We start from the raw sequence: 20706 nt of genomic DNA on the forward strand, positions 1-20706 counted from the left end.
TATTGATACTAAGGAAATCAGTACTATAGCTCCTTGGAGTGGTAGCAATTCCAGCAATTGCCCTTTGCATGGTCAGTAAAATGTCCCGCTGTCACAGGTGCCCACCATTCCCTCTCATTTTGCCTTTCAGCAGAGATGCTCTGACCCTTTCAAATATTTAGCAGTAGACTTTCTTCTCAATGTGTGCTCACGACTCCTGTTACTGTTAATGGAAGTTACACATGTGTGCTCACCAGGATGAGAAAGGCTTTATCCCATGTCGGGCAAAGGCCCGTGATCCTGAATCTCTTTCTAAACTTCAGACCTGAAGAGAACAGTGTAGGGAATGGCTGCTTTCTCACTGTATTAGCTTCTTCAGTTTCCTTTTAATTGGAGCCTGCAATCCAGATTCTTGTAACTTCAGGAGGATGAACAATACAAATTAAGATCTGGATGCTTTCCAGGAAGGGCTCAGCTCAAAGAACACTTTTTTTTTTTTCTTTTAACACAGTTGTGGCTATTCACAAATCGCATGCCGTTGCCTAATGAGTCCATATTTGCTTCTGAGGTTTCACATTTGCAAACTACACTGCTGAGAAAGTAAGTGAAGTGTTCACCCACCTCTGGTGGGAGCTGACTGATTTAATGTACAGGACAGATAAATACTAGAATAGTCAAAATTCTAAACCGGTAGCACGGAGCCTTCAAATACACTATCTTACCCTTGTTCAGGACATTCATTTCTCCCTAAGAATTCTTTCTAATGTATAAGACTTCAATTTATGTTTAAGAACTAGTAAACTATAGCAGTTTGACAGCCATTCACACTTAATTCTGTGCATTAAACCAACAGCATTCTTTTCCACAAACATCCATTGTTAGGACAATGCTCTCAGACAGAATTTATGAGAAATGGAATTATGTTACCAAGGAGATAGCATTTACTATAATGAAGAGTAGATCCTAGAAAATGGCCCCTTTTACAGCAGCTCAGAGCAGAGCCACAAAAGCAATTGATTGGTCTTGGCATTTAGTCTTATATCAGCTGTGTCATCCATAGCTTCAGGAGTGAGAACACTAATCTAAAGTGACATTTCTGTTCTGGCGGGCTTTTCTGCCCTGATGAAAGCAATTACTTCATTCCTAAATGATAATTTGCAGGAGTTTCAACCACTTTAATTGATAATTTTTTTTTGTTCTGAGTTCAATTGTGAAGTGATTAGCTGATTTGGTAAATAGAAATTTAAGGTGTGAAATATACAAGTTGCTCCAAGGTAAAGTGCTCTTTATTGGGTGGAGAGAAATTACTTGATAAAGCCACAGTTTTTCCATTATTATGGAACTGCCAGTTGTACAGCTTAAAGTTCTGGGGGAAAATGAAGAACAAAACACTTTGATTCATGAGGTTTTTGGCAGACACCAAAGCATACAATGAATAGTTTGGTCTTGCTGTGGTTCATTCAAGGATTATTTGAATCAAGGTGAACATTGGTTGAAAAGGATTGTGCAGACCTCTCAGCTTTCTTTATTACTATTCTAATGACTCATTCTGGAATTAAATCCTCTTATTTAAAGTGTTAAGAATAAAAACGCTCATTGGCTAAAACCAATTAATTTAATTATTAAGTTCAAACATACACAAGGCATTTTCTGAAGATGAGGGAAGGCACTCAGTTGAATGGCTCTAATTACTCTTTTGATCTATTTTACTGCAAGTAAAAAATGGGTCATGATTATTCAATCAGAATATATCTTAGTTAAAAATTTTAAGGATGCATCCTAAGTTTGATACTTTTATCAAATGTTCGCAGTTGCAGATGTTCTTGACACTTTTTGAAAGCAATCAATTTCATGATATTTTCTCACATGGGGAAAAATAATGGTCATTTCACATGTTAAATGAGAAAAATAAAGCAAGAATGAAGGTCAAACTGATTTAGCACATCAAACAGTCTTTGTCAGCCAAGCTTAATATATCCTGAGTTTGTGGAACAAATGAAATTTTGCTGCTATGTTACACTTTGCTTCCAAACAACCATTACAACTGGTTTTATATATTGTGTGAGCATCAGACCATCAAACAGTGCATCTTTACTGACGTGTTGCTGCAGCAATGATCTACAGCAGCAATCTGCCATTTATATAAGGGCAAAATGTGCATCTATATTTAGTTGTGAAATTGGCCTATTATACTCTTGATGTTTACAGAGGCTAACATAAATTAATGATGACAGCTATGAGCAGTGCATTAGTTAAGCAGCAGAGTTCTTACCTTGAACTTGAAGGTTCCAGTTTTAACTTCCAGCATATACTGTATACTCTTTCCTTCACACATTAAAGGAAGGTTTCTGAAATGATTACCTTTTCTTGGAGAACATTAAAAGACTCCAATTTTTGAGCTATGCAGTGTATAACCCTGCTAGATAATAGCTGTTTATGCATTTCTCAATTATATTGCCTTGTAAGAAAGCCGATATTTACAATCATGAGGAAAAATACTCTTGAAAGATTTTTTTTTTCTTTGCAGTAGGTTGATTTGATTGACTTTGAACTCTATGTGATGCCAATGTGTATTGGGCCGTTTTGTTGAAAGTAGTGAAAGAAGGGCAAGCAGTGCTTATAGAATCTTTACTTTTTCCCTGGGAATCCTCCTCATTCTGCTCATGTCAGGGCAGGAGAAGGTACTGGAGTAACTATAGATTTCACTGTTAACTATGACCAGAGATCTGACATGTATGCAGGTGTTCAAAGGTTCATGAGTTAAAATGCTGAAACCTTTGATGAATTTTTGATGGCTGCATTTTTAATACAGGTCGACCTTCTTCCTTTGAGGCTGCATGCCAGATTAATTGATAAATAGTAGAAGTCTGTAGTGCTGGGTTCTTCTAAGCAAAACAAGTAGGAAAATCCATAAAAACCTGACTTTCTGCCTCCTTAGAAGTACTTTAAAAAGGCCAAATAAAAGTGGTTCTGACTCTACCTTTTCTTTCCCCTACAATTAGAGGACCAAAATCTGCTGTGGTCTTTTATAGTGATGGGTTATTGTATTCTGAGAGCTTACATGAAAGTATTAAAACTGAGGCTGAGAGAGTAGATTTTCATGTAGACATAGTGTGAATCTATTGATAATGTCCTTATCAGGAGCCGTTCCACAAATACAATTATAAATTATATGAAAAGAACTGATAAAAATCTGGCTATGAAGAAGTCATCGGAGAAGAAGAAACATTTAAGTTGACTTACTTTTGTTTTACTCTGTGACAGTTACTTTGCTCCTTGTTATCCCCTGTAGATCTCCAGCTATATTATTTCCATAATCATTGTAACTATTTCTGCGAGTAGGAAATCAAAGTAATCAATTTTGCAAAGCTAAATTTGATAAGCCACAAAGGATACCTTACCTCTTTTAATTTAATGAGTCATCAGGTGCAAAGTTATCTGTTTTTTTCCCCACCATGGACAAGTGGCCCAATAAATAATTGACATCTTTATCCAGTTCCGTGGCAGCTTCAGAGAAATTGCAAATACTGAGTCAATTTCATAATATTGGCTTTGTGATAGTGGCAGTGCCTGTTCTTTAACTTTTTACTTTTTCTTCCCCTGCTGTTATCTTTTGCTTGTTTCTGTCTCAAGAAGAATTTCATTATTAGCTTTGCCCCCCCCCCACCCCCGTGTGGAAGCTAAAGCAGCAAATGCCGCCGGCACTTTCATATTTCCCCACCTACCAGGCAGGATGGGTGAGCTCTCCATGGTCCTGGATTTGGGGTTTCATCCGACATCAAGGAGAATTTCTAGATTTGTGAGGTTTTGAAAGATACTTTGAAAGATCACCTTTCTGCCAGGAGTACTCATAAGATCATTCTGACCAATAATTATCATTGCAATTTTGATTTTTTTATTTTTTTATACTTTAGTGAACTAAAAAATGCCCACTTATTACTCCTAGTAAGAAAATCATTGATTTCTGAACCTTTTAATCATTCATTAATGGAATAAGTTTTATTTGAAAACTCATTAAATATGGCTGTGGTATGCAACAGACTATAGGCATAAGGAAGACTATAATGAAAAATCAGTATCATTGCAATAAAGGAGTTTTATTTTGCTTTAAGTATGCAATGTGATATGTCAGAACCAGTGACGAGAAATGATACTGGTGAGAACAGTGTGTACATTTTAAATGAGTATTGTAGACCTAAAACCATAGAACATTTAGTGTGAAGCAAATTTAGGTTTTCATTTAATATATCTTATATAGTATTACTGTGTGTCAGGCACCATTTAAATATTTTATAAAAATTAACTCATTTGGGGCACATGGGTGCCTCAGTTGGTTAAGCGTCTGCCTTCGGCTCAGGTCATGATCCCAGGGTCCTGGGATTGAGCCCTGCATCGGGCTCCCTGCTCAGCGGGGAACATGCTTCTCCCTCTGCCTGCCCCTTCCCCTGCGTGTGCTCACTTGCTCACTCACTCTCTCTCTCAAATACATAAAATCTTAAAAAAATTAACTCATTTAATTTCAACAAGAACCTTTTGAAGCAGATAGTATTATCATCCCATTTCATAGATGAAAGAAACTGAGGCAGAAAATTAAATAAACATACATTAATATTTTTTTTTGAAGATTTTTTATTTATTTATTTGACAGAGATAGAGACAGCCAGCGAGAGAGGGAACACAAGCAGGGGGAGTGAGAGAGGAAGAAGCAGGCTCATAGAGGAGGAGCCTGACGTGGGGCTCGAACCCGGAACGCCGGGATCACGCCCTGAGCCGAAGGCAGACGCTTTAACCGCTGTGCCACCCAGGCGCCCCAATACATTAATATTTTTAACAACGGATGGTTGTTAAGGAGAGTTCATTATGATGACGTCAATGACAAAGAGGGGGGGAATCAACTTTATAAGTTTTATGATAGGAAATCCTAGATATTAGATTGTTACCCTTTTGGTTGTGAAGAAGCCCCTTGGAGATTCTGAAAATTATTTACTATCTTCCCCAAAGTATACACACAATTTTGCATATGACCTCTTGATTTATTTATAAATTAATTAATACGTGTGTGTGTCTTCTGAAATTGTTGATTTTGTTGTTTTGGTGGTGGTGGTGATGATCGGTGAGGATGATAATATTGTCATCAGAGATTTGAAATTTTGGTTTGCTGAGGATTAAGGAAGAGTCTCTTTTTCTATTTATCCAAAGACTAGGTGGAGAACATCAGAGCAGTGGGAAGTTTGGACGCAGGGACTAACTTACTGTCTGTCTGAAGTCGAACCATTTTTTACGAGGCAGAGATCAGCACCATAACATTTTTTAAAAAGATTTTTATGTATTTATTTTAGAGAGAAAGAGAGAGAGTGCGTGTGTGCCAATGGAAGCACAGAGGGAGAGAGAGAATCTCAAGCTGACTGCCTGCTGAGCAGGAGTGAGACCTAGGACTCCATCTCAAAAGCCTGATGGGATCATGATCTGAGCCAAACCCAAGAGTCAGACACTTAGCCAATTGAGCCACCCAGGCACCCCAGCACTTTACATTTTATTCGTGTACAATCATTCCATTCTTTCTTTAGTATTCTAGAAGTACAATGAAAGTTTTTGGTTTAGAACAGAATGTACAAATACACAGTTAATTTTAAGTTTTAATGTAGTCCCTAATTCAATTGAAGAATTACTTACAACTGGGCTCTACTTCACAAAAGCAGGTATAAACTTAATCCACAATCTGTGTCATTGTCTTAGGGTCTTTAGCTTAATCTCTTCTATCAGCATCTCTATAACCTTTATAATCCTTTGACTGTATTTTATTGCTGTTGCCCTCAAAACCAATTGCTACTTATTATAGACACAGTGCCATTATTCTGAGTCTTCTGAACTGCGGCGTCTGTATAATGCTGTCCTGTGGGAGTCATGGAAACCCTTGTATTAAGATTATGGCCAAGCCAATTACTCCAGTAGGGTAACACAGAGTGTTAGAGTTAAAAAAAAAAAAAAAAGCATAGGGGTAGAGAGGAGAAAACCAACAAGAAGGTGCGTCAGGAACACATGAAGTAAGTGCTGCCCAGTAGTATTTTATTTTTATTTTTCAAATTTTTTATTTTTTTTAAAAGATTTTAGTTATTAGAGTGAGAGAGAGCATGAGAGTGGGGTGAGGGGCAGAGAGAGAAGCCAGCTCTCCACTGAGCAGGGAGTCCAATGCTGGGCTTGATCCCAAGACTCCCAAGATCATGACCCGAGCTGAAGGCAGACGGTTTACTGACTGATCCACCCAGGTGCTCCATGCCCAGTAGTACTTTCGATAAGTCAGGTGTCAGAATTAGGCTAGGCAAGAGTTTGGTTAGGCGAGGCACGCAAAGGCACTAGTGTCTATGTATTCGCCTTCCATGGAGTGGAAAGAGGTAGCCATTCCTCCTCTACCTAGCCGTTGGAGCCCACTGAATTGCTGCATGTGATCTTGGGCTTTGCCTACCTCCTCCATAGAATAAGGGTTTTTTTCCCCTCAAATTATTGATAAACCTATGCATTAATATCAATTTCAGAATAATGGACTAATCTTCTACTTCCTTCAGTTGAACAGAGAAATTCCTAGTATGAATATTGGTAATATTAATTAGATAACAGATGAACCCATTTGAGATCCTCTGAGTGACATGTGTAAAGGGAAAGTTACATATAACATCCATGTAAAACTGCCTTCAAAATTGGCCCCCCAAATTCTTAACCCGATTGTAAAATGCATCCCTGCTCATTTATTGGCCAAATGACTTATTTTATTAGGCTTGCATTATTTTTTAAAACTTCAATATAAAATTAAAACATAACATAAAATTGGAAATGCCATATAAAAATTCAGATTGTGTTCTCTAGAAAGAGCAACACCAGAAATCTGGCACCAGCAGGTGTGCCTTCCTCTGGAACAGCAGTCAGCTGAAACTGTCCATGCTGTCCCTTTGAGCTGTTGTCCCCCAGGTCCTGACAGTGGCCATGAGGCCTCTTCACTCATGGACATTCCCTTCCTTACCCCGGGGAGCTCTTGAGTTTATAACTTCTGTTCTGGAGCTCCATCATAGTCACTTACTGAACAATAACAACAAAAATTGTAAGTTTAGCCTACCTTCTGGAGTATTATTTGATGAGAAGAACATAAAGAGAGCAAAGCACTGAACTTGAACCACTGCACTCTACAAGTGGTAGAGAAAATGTGTCAAAGGACATGGTTCTTTTGGCTCAGCTGACCTAAATGGTGTTAGATAGATTGCTTTTGCTGTATCAAGAGAGGGGTATGAATGGTTCTTTTATCCTAAGATGTTAACCTACATGCTGGTTATACTTAAACTTTGTCAGATTTTAAGGCATCTCTCAGTTTATTTACATAATTTTCAACAAGCCAGAATGGACTATAAAGTTGCATGAGGACCAGTGATAATTTGGGGAAATAAGTGGCATTACCATGCTTTTCCCTTGTAAATTAGTGATGTTTCTGCCTGAGGTTAACACTTGAGACGTCGAACGGCAAAGGTTTGTTGTCTGAGACTGCCGTGATGCTGAAAATGATAACATGAACTTGTGTAGTTCGGAGAAATAGGTTAGTTAGCTAATGTAGAATCTTTTATTAATAGAGTGAAAACAGCTGGGATATTGCCTTAGCAAGTATTTGACCAGAGTATGATGGCATTGCTTTAATTATATAGATACTCACTAAGAGATTCTAAGTGTCTGCAGTGAATACAATGTTTTTACCATGAAAAACATCAGATGTGGTATAGTGTAATAGGAGGTGTTATTGTCCATATTATACTGCTAGAGATTGGGGCCGCATTGCCGACCTCAATTTGATCTATTGCTCTGGTCTTGCTTCCTTGCGTGTTTCTTTCTTTCTTGTTATTTTATAACGGGGCACCAGAAAGCTAGGTTCAAAGATTGTAAAATGCCTTCAGAGCTCCATAAAATGGAAATTTGCAAATGATTTTAATAGCACCTTGATACTGTAAATATTGCCCAATTACTTATCACCAGGGTCTGATTTGGGTTTTATTTCTTGTCAGACATAAAACAGAGCAATTCAGAATAGGTGGAATTCTGTCAGATGCTCAAACACAACTTCAGTTGTGCCAGATTCTGCCCTCAGCAATGTGAGCAAACTTCAAACAGAAATGCACATGAATAGTTAAAGGAAAATGCTGGATCCCACCTGTTGCATCTTCTGTGAAGTAATATGTCTATAATGCTTATAAATTTTAATAACCCATAGAGGGCTTTATCTTTTTTTTTTAAAAGATTTTATTTATTTATTCGACAGAGATAGAGACAGCCAGCGAGAGAGGGAACACAAGCAGGGGGAGTGGGAGAGGAAGAAGCAGGCTCATAGCGGAGGAGCCTGATGTGGGGCTCGATCCCAGAACGCCGGGATCACGCCCTGAGCCGAAGGCAGACGCTTAACCGCTGTGCCACCCAGGCGCCCCAGGGCTTTATCTTTTAACATTAAATTTATATTATCTTAAAGTTTGACTTTTCTGGGTGATGTATTTTATTCTCCAGTATCTTAGAGAATCTGTCCATCTACTAATGTATATTCATTAATAAAGAATGAAAGTTTCTCTTATCAACCAATTACCAGCACATTTATAAAGTTACATTGAAATCTTCATTTTCAATGGGATGTTTTCTTATTGAGTCCTTATTGAGGACTAGAAGCATATAAACGCAATTCACAGAATCAACAAATAAAATGTTAATGTTTACCCTTTGTTCCCCAAGACGATAACTGAAATACATTTTTAAGAATGGGTGCTTTTGATGGCTTAAGATCCTATAGTGATAACCATTAAATGAACAAAATCATTAGCCTGAGAATAGATATATAAATACTAGCCTCATCTTTTCAATTGCTTATAGCTGGTAACATCAAACTTCACCTGTAAATCTTAGGTCTTAGAAACAAAGAATGTATCTCAATGCATGGCCAAATAGAGGAAAAAACCTAATAAGCAAATGACTTTTATTCATTGCACATAAGTTTGTGAAAAGTAAGTCCAGAGGTAGAATTTGTGGTTTTAGTGACATTCTCTAGAATTCATTTTACCATGGTCCTAGAATTTGGAAGAAGATTTTGGTAGATTTTTGCGAGAGGAAAAAAGGAAATAAAAAGAAAACAATTTCTATCTTATGTCAGAAACACATGTTCTAATGAGCACGTTTTCACTCCTTTGATTGCAGTTTACAAGCATTGAGAAAGGAGAAATCCCGAGATGCTGCTCGCTCCCGCCGGGGAAAAGAAAATTTTGAGTTCTATGAATTGGCCAAGTTGTTGCCTCTTCCTGCAGCCATCACTAGCCAGCTCGACAAGGCATCCATCATTCGACTTACAATTAGCTATCTGAAAATGAGGGACTTTGCTAACCAGGGGGACCCTCCGTGGAACTTGCGAATGGAAGGCCCTCCACCTAACACATCAGTAAAAGGTAAGTTTTAAGCCCCTGTTTATTCTGGAATATGGTGGTCTGTAGGTGTCTCTAAGATGAAATGTTTACCATCATCCTTTCTTCTTTTCCTGCATATCAAATCCTTTAAAGGGATACAAATGTGGAAATCTGAACTCTGCATGAGAAAGACACCATGTGAAGGTGAAATAAACCTCTTCTATTTCTTTTTTATTTTCCAAAAGTCTGTCAGCCTAAATATTCTATCACTTTATATAAGGTTTCAGAGAAATGAGAATGAGATGACTTACCTTAAAGTGCTTCTTGGGTTTAATTTGTGTTATGCTAATACATGCAAATTATTGTTGATGGATGGAATATAAGACTATTTGTTAAAGGGTGGAACTAATATTTTCTGTCTTTAGTAACCAAAGAGAGGAAGGGAGCCGAGTCCAACTGTAGTAGGCATTTTGAGTAATGATTTTATTGACTGATAAAACAGTTCACGTATTAATGTTTCAAGACTCTATACAAATTGCCTAAAAATTGTTTAAATATAAACATTTATTTGTCATCCAAATCCTTGGTGTAGTCATTCTTAAAACTTATTAATTAAAGGTTTTTAGGTCTTCTTCACTCTGATAGGTAAGAGAGCTATTTTCTTTTGTGTTAGTGAAGCTTCTAGTAATTTATAGCATGTTTAGCATATGAATATGCATGCATATGTTTATTGATGTAAATGCGGTGTTGGCCTTTGATTTTCTATCTTTAACGGTGTATTATTGAAGACATTGGACTTGAGGGATCTGCTGGCTTCTTGTGCTCTAACCATGTATCTAGACCTTTGGTGGACATAAAGCTGGATACTTAGCAAAATTGTAGGCAACTCTGGGGAAGGAATTAGGTTCTTTAGTGAAGTGATTACACCTTGACAACTACCTTTGAAGTCCCTCTACTCCTGGCTGTTGGAGGAAAGGGTTCTAGTGGGGAGCTGTAACCTCTTAGAGGATTCAAATTAAAATGAAGGATCAAAAGCAGTGACTATTTACAATTGAGGGCTAAGAGGTGTAATCACATATATATGCATGTGTCAGTCTGTTCATATCTCCACGTTGGTACTTACAAACTGTTCCTTACGCATATGAGAGCAGGAAAATTAGAATTTAAATTGTAACAGGTTATTTCCCTCTAGAGCGGGGCAAACATTTTCTGTAATGGGCTATCTAGGAACCCTTGTAGGCTTTGAGAGGCTCTCAGCTCTGCCATTGTAGCATGAAATCAGCCATAGACAACATGTAAACAGTAGGGTGTGGCTGTGTTCTAATAAAACCACACTTAACAAAACAGGCAGCTGCCACCAAACTTGGCCCACAAGCCAAGGTCCACAGATTCTTGCTCTAGAGCAGAAGAATGACACTGAGAGATTGAGAAGAACATACAACAGAGTTAGCTCTTAAGGGCAGCGTGTTGGCATAAGGTAGCAAGGCACACTCATGCTGTCCTTTTACAACCCTTCTGTCCTTAAAAATACAGACGTCAAGTTGGTAATGTACCAATCTGTGTTCCAGATGCTAAGGTCGGAGCAGATTTTCCCAAGCTAAAGATGTGAATATAATCCTAGTAAGTATGTTGTATCCGTAAGAGTTTATTCAGTGGTCAATCATGTTTATTCCAAATCATACACGATGAGAAGGGTAGGTGTAACAGGTCAGAAATGTGCAAAATAGATTCTTGGGCTTCACTTTGAAATGCATTGATTGAGGGACTGCACGTGGCTTAACCTGCTTAGCACAGTTATCTTTTATTTCCATTTTTTAATTTAAAGGGGTTGGCAGTTGATAGGCTGCCTTGGTAGTGGTGGTTACCCAAGGAGGAAAATGGTTCCATGGTCTGTCCATTCTCCTGTGAGGTGATAACCCTGATAACTTTCAGAATTATGGCCTTTTAGAGATGGAAAATTCTAGCTCATGTAGAACCATGCCCTCATTTACAGATGAGGACAATGATCTAGAAACAGCTCAAAGTGAAGTATTAGCACATTTAAAACGGGAATCCATTGTCTTGCCTTTGGGTCTAGTGCTCTATCACATGGCGTTGTTTCCAGATATGATATTTGATTTGCATCCGCTTTATCGAACATTCCAGGTCAGGATTCTCTCAGCTTTTGACTAGGACTGATACATCATTTTTACTTTGTGGACTTCAATCCATTAAACGCCGTAACTACTTATGATAAAGATGGATACAAAAGATAAAATATGGTCTCTGCCGTCATGGGCATTTCGGTCTGTGGAAGGACGTGGTGATGTCAGTGAGAGAAACGGGAAGGTTGAGATGGGTATTTAGGAGGCTGGAAGGAGAGAACAGGTGTGATTAGTTTGACAGTCCCATGCAGATGATGGCAGAGTATCCAACCTGGTGCACGTGTACTCGCACTACTAGAGACGGGGGACAGTGAAGGTGTGAGCATAGTGACTCTCTCTAGTTGACCCTGGCTCTCCAAAGTTGCTAGGAATGCAGTGGGCACGTTCTGTAAGCTGGGTCTGCTGTACAATATATGTATATTTTATTGCTCTACTCCCATTCTTTAATGCAAACCTGTTACTCATTCTGATCAAACATTCATGAAACAACATCAAAAGAAATTCATTTTAATTTATTAAGGTCTTCTATGTTGTGCCCTTGAAGAAGTTCATGTGGATAAACAAGCTTATATAAATAGCCGGCAGCATCATGTGAAGTGCAGTTCATAATCCCACAATAAAACGACAGACATTATACTTTGTGCTTCTCCAAGCAGTCTCTTGAATAAACCTAAAGGCATTTGGAAATTTATATGAAAAGTACTTACACGATGTAGGCAATGTTTTTTTTTTTTTAATGTGATGAGTTGTTCATGTTAATAATTAAATTTCAAAGCTTGAATTTAAATTTGTCCCACACAACTATATAGAAACTTAATCATTTTAATTTACTGCTTCAGAAAGGTCCTTCACTCTGCCCTGTCTTCATCACATCTTTTCTTAAAAGTCTATAAAGGTTGATGAGTTTGTTTTGTGATGCCCATTGTGTATAGATTATTACAAGTTATGCTTGCAGAAAGAACACTCAGGTGACAGTGTGTAATGTGTCCTGAGTCAATTACTTCATGGAAATGATATGTTAAGCAATTGGAAGGTAACAGATAGTTTTTTCCATTATTTTAGAAATATCTGTATTGTTATAATACAGATCAAATCTACAATGAACATTATGCATTATTCAAGAAATGACCAGGCATTCTCAGCAGTGTTTCAGCTAAATAACTGATGATTGTAACCTTTAAAGAAATCTCATTGTGGTGACTGTTGGTAAATCACTTCTCCATTCATAGTAATCTCTATTTAGAGGCTATCTAGAAACCATTATATCTTTTATTAATCTTAAAAGCAATAGCTGCTGATTTGACATTTGCTAAAACTAGATAAATTTTCTGTCTTTTTAATATCACAGACTTCAGTCAATTTTTGGTATATATCTGCTACAACTCTATTAATCCAGGAATATTTACCACCGTAGCATAAGTTTTATTTCAATTTAAGCATCGTAGCTTTTAAACAACAATTTGTGTATGTGTGTCAGGCAACAATGCTCAGATATGTAAAATATAAGATGTTTTTAGGCTTTCGAAGGAAACTGTTGAAAAATATGCAAGCCAACTGGTGATTAAAATTGAACACATTAGGGAACAATTTTACTATTTTCATGGAATTTTCCTTCCCTATGTAAGGCCCCTATTGTGAAGGCAGTGGTAGGTATTTCTGAGGGGAGAGACCTGCAGGTCTTTATTTAAGGAATGCGTGACGCAAAGACCAAACTGTTACGTTAGCATCATGCTTAAGACAGTCACGTGTAGCAGTGGAGTAGAGGACATCTTTCAGAGTAATGCTCAATTACTATACTGGTTGTTCCCCAAACTTAGATAGCGTTTTATAAAAATGATTCTGTTTCCACAGAAGGTAGAGAATCCAAGACCGTCTGCATGATTATTGTTCTTGGTCTAAGCAGCTCAGAGGTCTCCCAGTTCCTGTTTGGGCATTTTACTGTGTGCTGACACACATTTACTTCTACCAACTGACGTTCAGACTTGGGGGCAAGTGTCCTACTCTACATTATTTAAAAAAAAAAAAAAATGTGAACCGCAATTTCTTAGAATCCGTGCATGGCATGTACACCAGCCTGTGGTATTCTTTCTTTATAGGCAGGCAAATAGTAGTATCCAGACTGAACCCTTAGGTTCTGAGCAAATCTTCCCTGTAGGAGCAGGAGAGCAGGATAAAAGACAGAGACTTGCTCCTTCTTTGGTTCCTGTTCTTGCCTCTACGACTTTCAGTAGACTGGGGGCCCAACTCCTGCTTTAGTCTCCAATTTCACTTTCCGCAATCCAAAGTCAGGGGTGGCTCCATGGGGCACCTGGGTGGCTTAGTTGGTTCAGTGTCTGAATCTTGGTTTCAACTCAGGTCATGATCTCAGGGTCATGGGATCAAGCCCTGCGTCAGGCTCTGTGCTCAGCATGGAGTCTACTTCTCTCTCTCCCTCTGCTCCTCCCCCCACTCATGCGTGCGCTCAATAAATAAATAAATAAATAAATAAATAAATAAATAAAAAGTCTTCAAAATCAGGGGTGGCACCGAGTGGAAATGGGGCCATCCAAAAGCTGAGCTGCCAATGTTCACGCCTGCTTATTTTGGTAGCAAGTGCCAGGTTTTACTAGTATATGAAATATGATGTGATATAATTGCCTTTTCTTAGGTATGCTTCCAGGAAGGCTCTTTAATTACATGTTGTTATCCTCTTCGATCTCTCTAGTGAAGTTATGACTTCTGAAGGAAGTTTCTTGAAGAACTGACCTTTTACTTTATTTTATTTATGTCCTGATAGGACAAGCCTTGTTTATATTGCCATCTCTGAGCCTGGGCATGAAGGGCTTTCTGACAAATGTGGACTTGATGGGAGCAGAGTATGTCTCTGAGACTGTAATTCTGTGCAGCTTTGCATTTTCTCAGGGAAAGCTCCCTTCTCCACAGAGGGGGGACTCCGTCTGTCTGCAGCATGCAGCATGGGCAGGCACTGCTGGTTTCCCTGTCAGAGGGTTGGACGGGTCAGCATGACGTTCAGTGCGCCTGGCTCTGTCGCGCGTCCGGAGCTACCGTCCACTCCAAACACTGCTGCAGCGGAAGCCTGGTTGTGAGCGTGACGACTGAGAACGCGTGCGTGCTCTTGGGTGCTAGTCCGCCATTGCCAGGGCAGCAAACCGTCAGAACATCTCAGCAGCAGGGCCACAAGACTTGACTCCTCTTGTTGCTCCGGGTCATTCTGGGGCTGGGCAGATTTAGGCTGAGCTGAGCTGATTGGGTTACTTCTTGCCATCGCTCTGGCTGGACTTGCCTCCTTCCTCAGGGGTCGGCTCAGGTCTGCCCCCTGTCAGGGGACAGCAGAGACTTGGGAGAGGCTCTTTTCATGGTGATGGTCAAGGTGTAAGAGGGAGGAGCAAAAAACAGAAGACTTCTTCCGGGACTTTTTGTGGAGACTTTTAGAAATGTGGACAAAAGAGTGTGCGAGTACTTTTGCGTTCTATGTCGGGACTCACCAGTCTGTCCCCCTATCTGCTGTCATCCTCTTTGTCCCTAGAAATACTGAATACCTCAAACCATACGTTTGTACCTTTGTACATCCCATCAGCTAACCAGAATGCCCTTTTCCTTCTTTTGGTTTTGCTGGATCCTTGTTCATCTTTAGAAACCCAGCTCACATGTCACTTTCTTGGGTGAATCTTCTCTCCTTCCCTAAAACATTAATCATTTGTTCCTCTAGGTTACTGTTTGAGTCTTCTGTTGCTTAAGTATCAATTCATAATTCTTTTCTTACTATACCTATCTTTATCTTTACACTGTGAGCTATTTGAGGGAACAGTCTGGGACATCTTAGGCATGTCTGTATTTCCATGTACAGGGCTCAGGAAAGTAAGTATTTAACCATGTTTTTAAATTAAATTATATATAGTACCACCTTATATCTTGGGATAGCTATCGGCAAGCTGAATAATGCTGATGAGAACTGTGGGTGTGTCTAAGTCATAGGCTAGGATGAAGAAAGAAAAGAGTAAAAAAAGAAGGGCAGAAGAAAAATGGAGGGAGAATGATGGGAATAGTGTGAAACCAAAGGGAAAATAAACAGTGTATCGAGTAGGAGGTAGGAGGGGTGGTAATCCCCGTCCCCAGATGAGCGGCCTTCTGCCAACCCTTTTCTCTCATGTAATGTACAGGCAAAGGAGCTGACAGATAAAAACAGTAGTCTCAAGAAACCCATGTCTTGGGTGTTAAATTCAAGTTCATTCAACCAATATCTGAGTACTTTCTCTTAGTCCTCTGAGTCCTCTGCTGGCTGTTGTGGGGTCATATAGAGAAAGTATAAAGTATAGTCCTGGCCTTGGAGGTGTTTACCATTTACTGAGAAATAAAAGTAGAAGGAAGGAAAGAAGGGAGGGAGGGAGGAAAGAAGGAAGATGAGAGCTTTTGATAAAATTAAATAAACCACGTGCCCTGGGTTATAAAGTCCTCTCTAGTCCTCAGTTTCTCCTTTGAATTTTCTTTTTGTGAGTGGTTCTGGTCTGAGTGATTACTGACTCTCTAATCCCATACCCTAGTTTGTTAGAAAGGATTTAGCAATTATTGTCTCAAATTAGCTTCTCCTGAGACCATTGGGCTTTTTAAGGCTATTGATTAGTAATTTCAAAAGCCACGTGCTCTAACTCCTCTTATTCTGCTAAAATTTCTGTTTTCCTTCTGTTTTACTTAATTCCCCTTTACAGGAAAGGATCGCGTCTCCCTGGTGCTTTGGGTTCAAAAATACAGGAGTTCCTTCTCTTAGAAGATTTTATTTGTTGATTACCAAGATTTGCACACGTGCAATCATTATAAATAAAAAGAGGAAAATAACACAGCATACAACGAAATTTTAAAGTAAATAAGCCAAGTGCCAAATATGATATAGACAAGATATGAATCTAAAACTTTGTATAGTTTTGATTTGCTTTTTACTCTTGGCCGTATCGTAGGGGACGTACTTACATTCCATGTCACATTCAACTTATTTTAAGAAGGCTACCTGTTCTTAATAATGTAATATTTTAGTCATGACATTGCCTTCTACTACTTGTACCCACTTATTTAGGACTTTGAAGTTTATGTGCCCTGTTCTTTAGGGCTGGACTTCTTTAACGTGTTTTTGTTAGCTCTATCACCTCTTGCAAAGCACAATATATAGTTTCAGTGCTCTGCAGATAACAATATTTCATGGGTATAGCAAAGAAGGAGTCACCTCTGACTGCTTTATATGATTGAAATTGTACTGTGGCTTTAATTTTCAGAAACAGCTTTCTAGATACTGTGCATAACTCTTGGCTGTGCCTTAATAAACATGTGGTGACCTCCACCTGTAAAACTAATGTGGCTTTGAATACTGATTGACTGCAGCTTTTCACATCCTTTCTGGGTCCATAATGTGTCCGCAAATGTCAGCGCCTGGGCAGGAGAAGAAGGCCAAAAGAATTTGGGGCTTAAAGATTGTACAGATCGTCTGTTTCAGTCCCCCTGCTATTGTGTTGAGAAAACTTATAGAGAAAGAACTTTAGTGATATAAACAAAGCCAATAACAGACTTGGAACTAGAATTTAGACCTCTGGAATTCCAACTCAGCACCTTTTCCTCCATAATAAGGAGCATTTCGTTTCTCAGCTCAGCACAGGTCACCAGCTGTCCATAGGTATCCTCTTCCCCACTTGTATTGTGCACGAACATATGTGCACATACATGGTTCATGGGTAGAGACCAGCCCTTTTTAGATCAAATGTTAGTATATTCAAAACCACAAAACATTTTGAAGCTATTCAAAGGCAAAGGAGTCATAATTCAATGAAAACAAAATCACTTAAGGCATTAAATGCTAAAATTAGGGGGGACTGCACAAAGGGTGTGTTGGAACTCTCTGTCCTAACTTTGCAACTATTCTGTGATTCTAAAATTATTCCAAAATAAAAAGGTTATTTTTTTTAAAGCACTATAATGTACTCTAATGACGGAAACATAAGAAAAACAGACCTCTACCCAAGTGGAAACGTCTCCTGTCCCAGGTTCCTGCCTTTTCACCTGGTCGCTGTTAAGTGCTCAGAGGCTCGCCCTTCTCTAGGGCTTCGTTACTGGTCGTATTACTTAAGAAAGGTGATTAACTGATGACTGCGATGTCAGTCAGGATATGGAAGAAAGAAAATTGATTAAGCTGTTTACACAATTTTCTTAAAAAGTTTATAAACCACCTATTCCCATCAATAAGGAGTCACACAAGCACAATTGTACACCCTGGTTATTCTCTCTCCATTCTTCACCAAAAGTTATAACTAGTGTTACAGTGTCCAGTCTTCACACTCTGCCCAACGATCACCCAAAAGGGGAAGTTCGAAAGCCAAGACAAAAACTAGTTAACAGATTCTAGGACTGGGGTCAGGAAACGTGTTCTGGAAAGGACCAGATAGTAAATACTTCAGCCTTTGTGGGCCAAGGAGTCTCCGTTACTCAGCTCCACCGTTACAGTGCAAGAGCAGCCGCAGACCATCCGTATCCTGCTGCATATGCCTGTGTTTCAATAAAACTTTATTTGTGGATGCTGAGCTCTAATTATGACATACCATGAAATCTTAAGAGTTTTTTTTAACCGTTTGAGTTACGGGTTGTAGAAGAGAGAGAGCAGCGTGGATTTGACCTGCACGCTGTAGTTTGCCAACCCTTGTGAAGAACTTTAGAACTAGAAGGGACTTGGGGGCTTTTTTAGAACCCAGGTGGTAAGCAGCATATTAGTGGTAGTAAAGGGTTGAGTCTTGTGTTTGTTTTAAAAGTGTATTGATGACAATAAATGGTGGGTAACATGCTTTCTGATAAATTCCTGTTTTTGTTTTTATCTTCAGAGCTAATGTGTGTTCATGTAGTCTACATACTGTGATATCCTGTGATAGCCAGGATAACTAAATTGTATGCCAGCCAGGGGTGTGGTGGTGAATAATTTGCTAGGTTTCCATGGATGTATGCTGTTCTCTGCATCGTGTGTATTGCCGAAAAAGTAACCATATAGTCCTACTAAGTCATTGGCTTAGTCTGGCTTATTAGTTTTGCCTGGTTTCTCAATTTAATGTAGCAAATGATCCAGACCAGCACTCTCCAGAGTCCTCTATAGATGAAGGATCTTATCAAAGAGAAACATGATTAAAGCTTTGTCTGCACAGGACTGTCGTTCAGCCATTTTGACTTGACTAATCAAACAACTGGCCAGTTCAGTTAAATAATTGTTCTGATTGATTTCCCCCACATAACATATTAGGTGTCTTTCTGATTCAAATGGGGGCTTAAGGCATCATATGGCTATAACCATCATGACAGAAAGCATTAGAAATAAGAGATTTGGGATTTGTATATAAGAAATCCACTGTTACTATGAACATTAGAAATGAGTACGTTTGGAATTAAAGCTGAATTAGTTATTTGCAGGTAGAATTGAACCTATTTCCAAAACCGTATGTACCTAAAGTGGAAAAATACGACCAGACTGTACAGAATCGTCTCGTTTTGAGCACTTACTAAAGTGAACAGGTTACCGAAGTACTAAAGTGTAGTCATTAGGAAATTGTTGTGCTCTTCTGCCATTGTCCCTTGAGACTGTCAATCACAGGGTGTTGAGCAAGCACTCAAAGGGTGAATACTACCGTACAAAGTAGTAGAGGAAATTAAAATCCGTGAGTTTATCGTCCTCACTTGCCAAAGCCCTACAGGGACTTAAAAATATATTTTTCAGTAGAGTTTTGTAATTAAAGCACATCACTCATATATAATTTTACAGTTTGGGAAATAAGGCTGTGTTGAATATCAGCACTGATGATGAAAACAGACTGTGTACACAGTTTGGGTTTTATATAAATACTTTAAAATATTGGCTTTCTTCAGTAAAAATAGATGAATAGTATCCAGGTTTTTACAAGAATTTTAGCATAAAAGCAAAATTGCTATCATTTTCTATTTTGAAAAGAGACATGAAGATCGCATAACAAAATGTGTAAAATGCAGCATGTTGTAGCCAGCTCTGACAGAGGATGAGGATGCAGAGGCAGGTAAGCCTCACTCTGGGCACACACCGGACCTTTTGTAAAGTGGTTACCCAACCTAACGTGCCCTTCAATTGTCTTTCCTACGGACACTGGACTCCCAAAGTTGCAGAAAATCTGGGTCGAGCTGTTCAGCCTGTGCTACTGTGTGATTTGCATCTAGCAGACAGAATAAAGCTTCTCATTGGGAGTCACTACATTTTTTTTTTTTTTTTGCCATACAAACACCTGCTGGAAAAGTTGACAGAGATGAAAGAAAGGGACCCTTGTTGTAGGGAGTTCTGACAACCCATAACAAAGGTACAGTGCATGTAAACAAGGTCAATGGAGCCAGCAGAATGTGTGAATGCAATGGAAACTGAGAATCTCCATCACGTCAGTGTGTCTTTAGAGCCTTACTAATAGTATGCTCTCAGTCAATGCAGCTGGATGCTTCCAAGTTCAAGTGTCTGTGACTGTGAACAAGTAACATTTCTTTGGCCTCAGTTTGCCTAGGAAATGGGGTAGTTGGACTTGGGAATTCTTCTACTGCAGTGAGCCTAGATTTTATTGAGAGGCTTAAGTTTAGAAACTAACAAAGGCATGTTAGGATTTCTTTTTAGGATTTTTATCATATCAGAGCTAACTTGTGTTTCTGTTTTGTTTGGTAAGATTGTATTTCTGAAATGACGTTAATCAGGAGGAAGAGATGGTCAACACACAACATTTATTTAAAAATACAGTTTGAGATTCTAACATGTCAGAAGTCTTGACTTGTATCCTGTGACAGAGCAGAGGAAATTTAGAGTGTTGCTTAAAATACACAGGTAATTTGAGGATATTAAGGCAATTTAATATTATGTTAATGCTTAAAATAATGAGATCTCAAAGTTGATGAGATAAGTTTTTAACACATGGATATTTCATTGAGATAAAAAGGGAAAAGCATTCTTAAAATAGGCCGTATCTGAAATGAAAGGCTGATTCATTGAAACAATGGATATAACTGTTACTTCCCTCAGAATTTTGGTTTTGTAGGATTTAATCTTATTATATTACATAAATCCTTAGGTTTTCGGGTAACATTTTGGTGGTGGTGTCATTAGAGATCAGGAGTGAGTCTTGTTTCTCTTTCATTTTACTAACCTA

General features: G+C 38.7%; 1 protein-coding gene across 1 annotated transcript in view; it reads left to right on the top strand.

Moving 5' to 3' along the window:
• Positions 1-20706, top strand: part of NPAS3 (neuronal PAS domain protein 3) — a 711295-nt gene that overhangs the window by 136139 nt on the left and 554450 nt on the right. The window contains exon 3 of the mRNA XM_008710429.2: positions 9190-9434. Within this exon, the coding sequence (XP_008708651.2) occupies positions 9190-9434 (245 nt within the window). The remainder of the gene's footprint in view (positions 1-9189; positions 9435-20706) is intronic.

The sequence above is a fragment of the Ursus maritimus genome, unplaced genomic scaffold (assembly GCF_017311325.1).
Source record: "Ursus maritimus isolate PB19 unplaced genomic scaffold, ASM1731132v1 scaffold_36, whole genome shotgun sequence".
Taxonomy (NCBI): domain Eukaryota; kingdom Metazoa; phylum Chordata; class Mammalia; order Carnivora; family Ursidae; genus Ursus; species Ursus maritimus.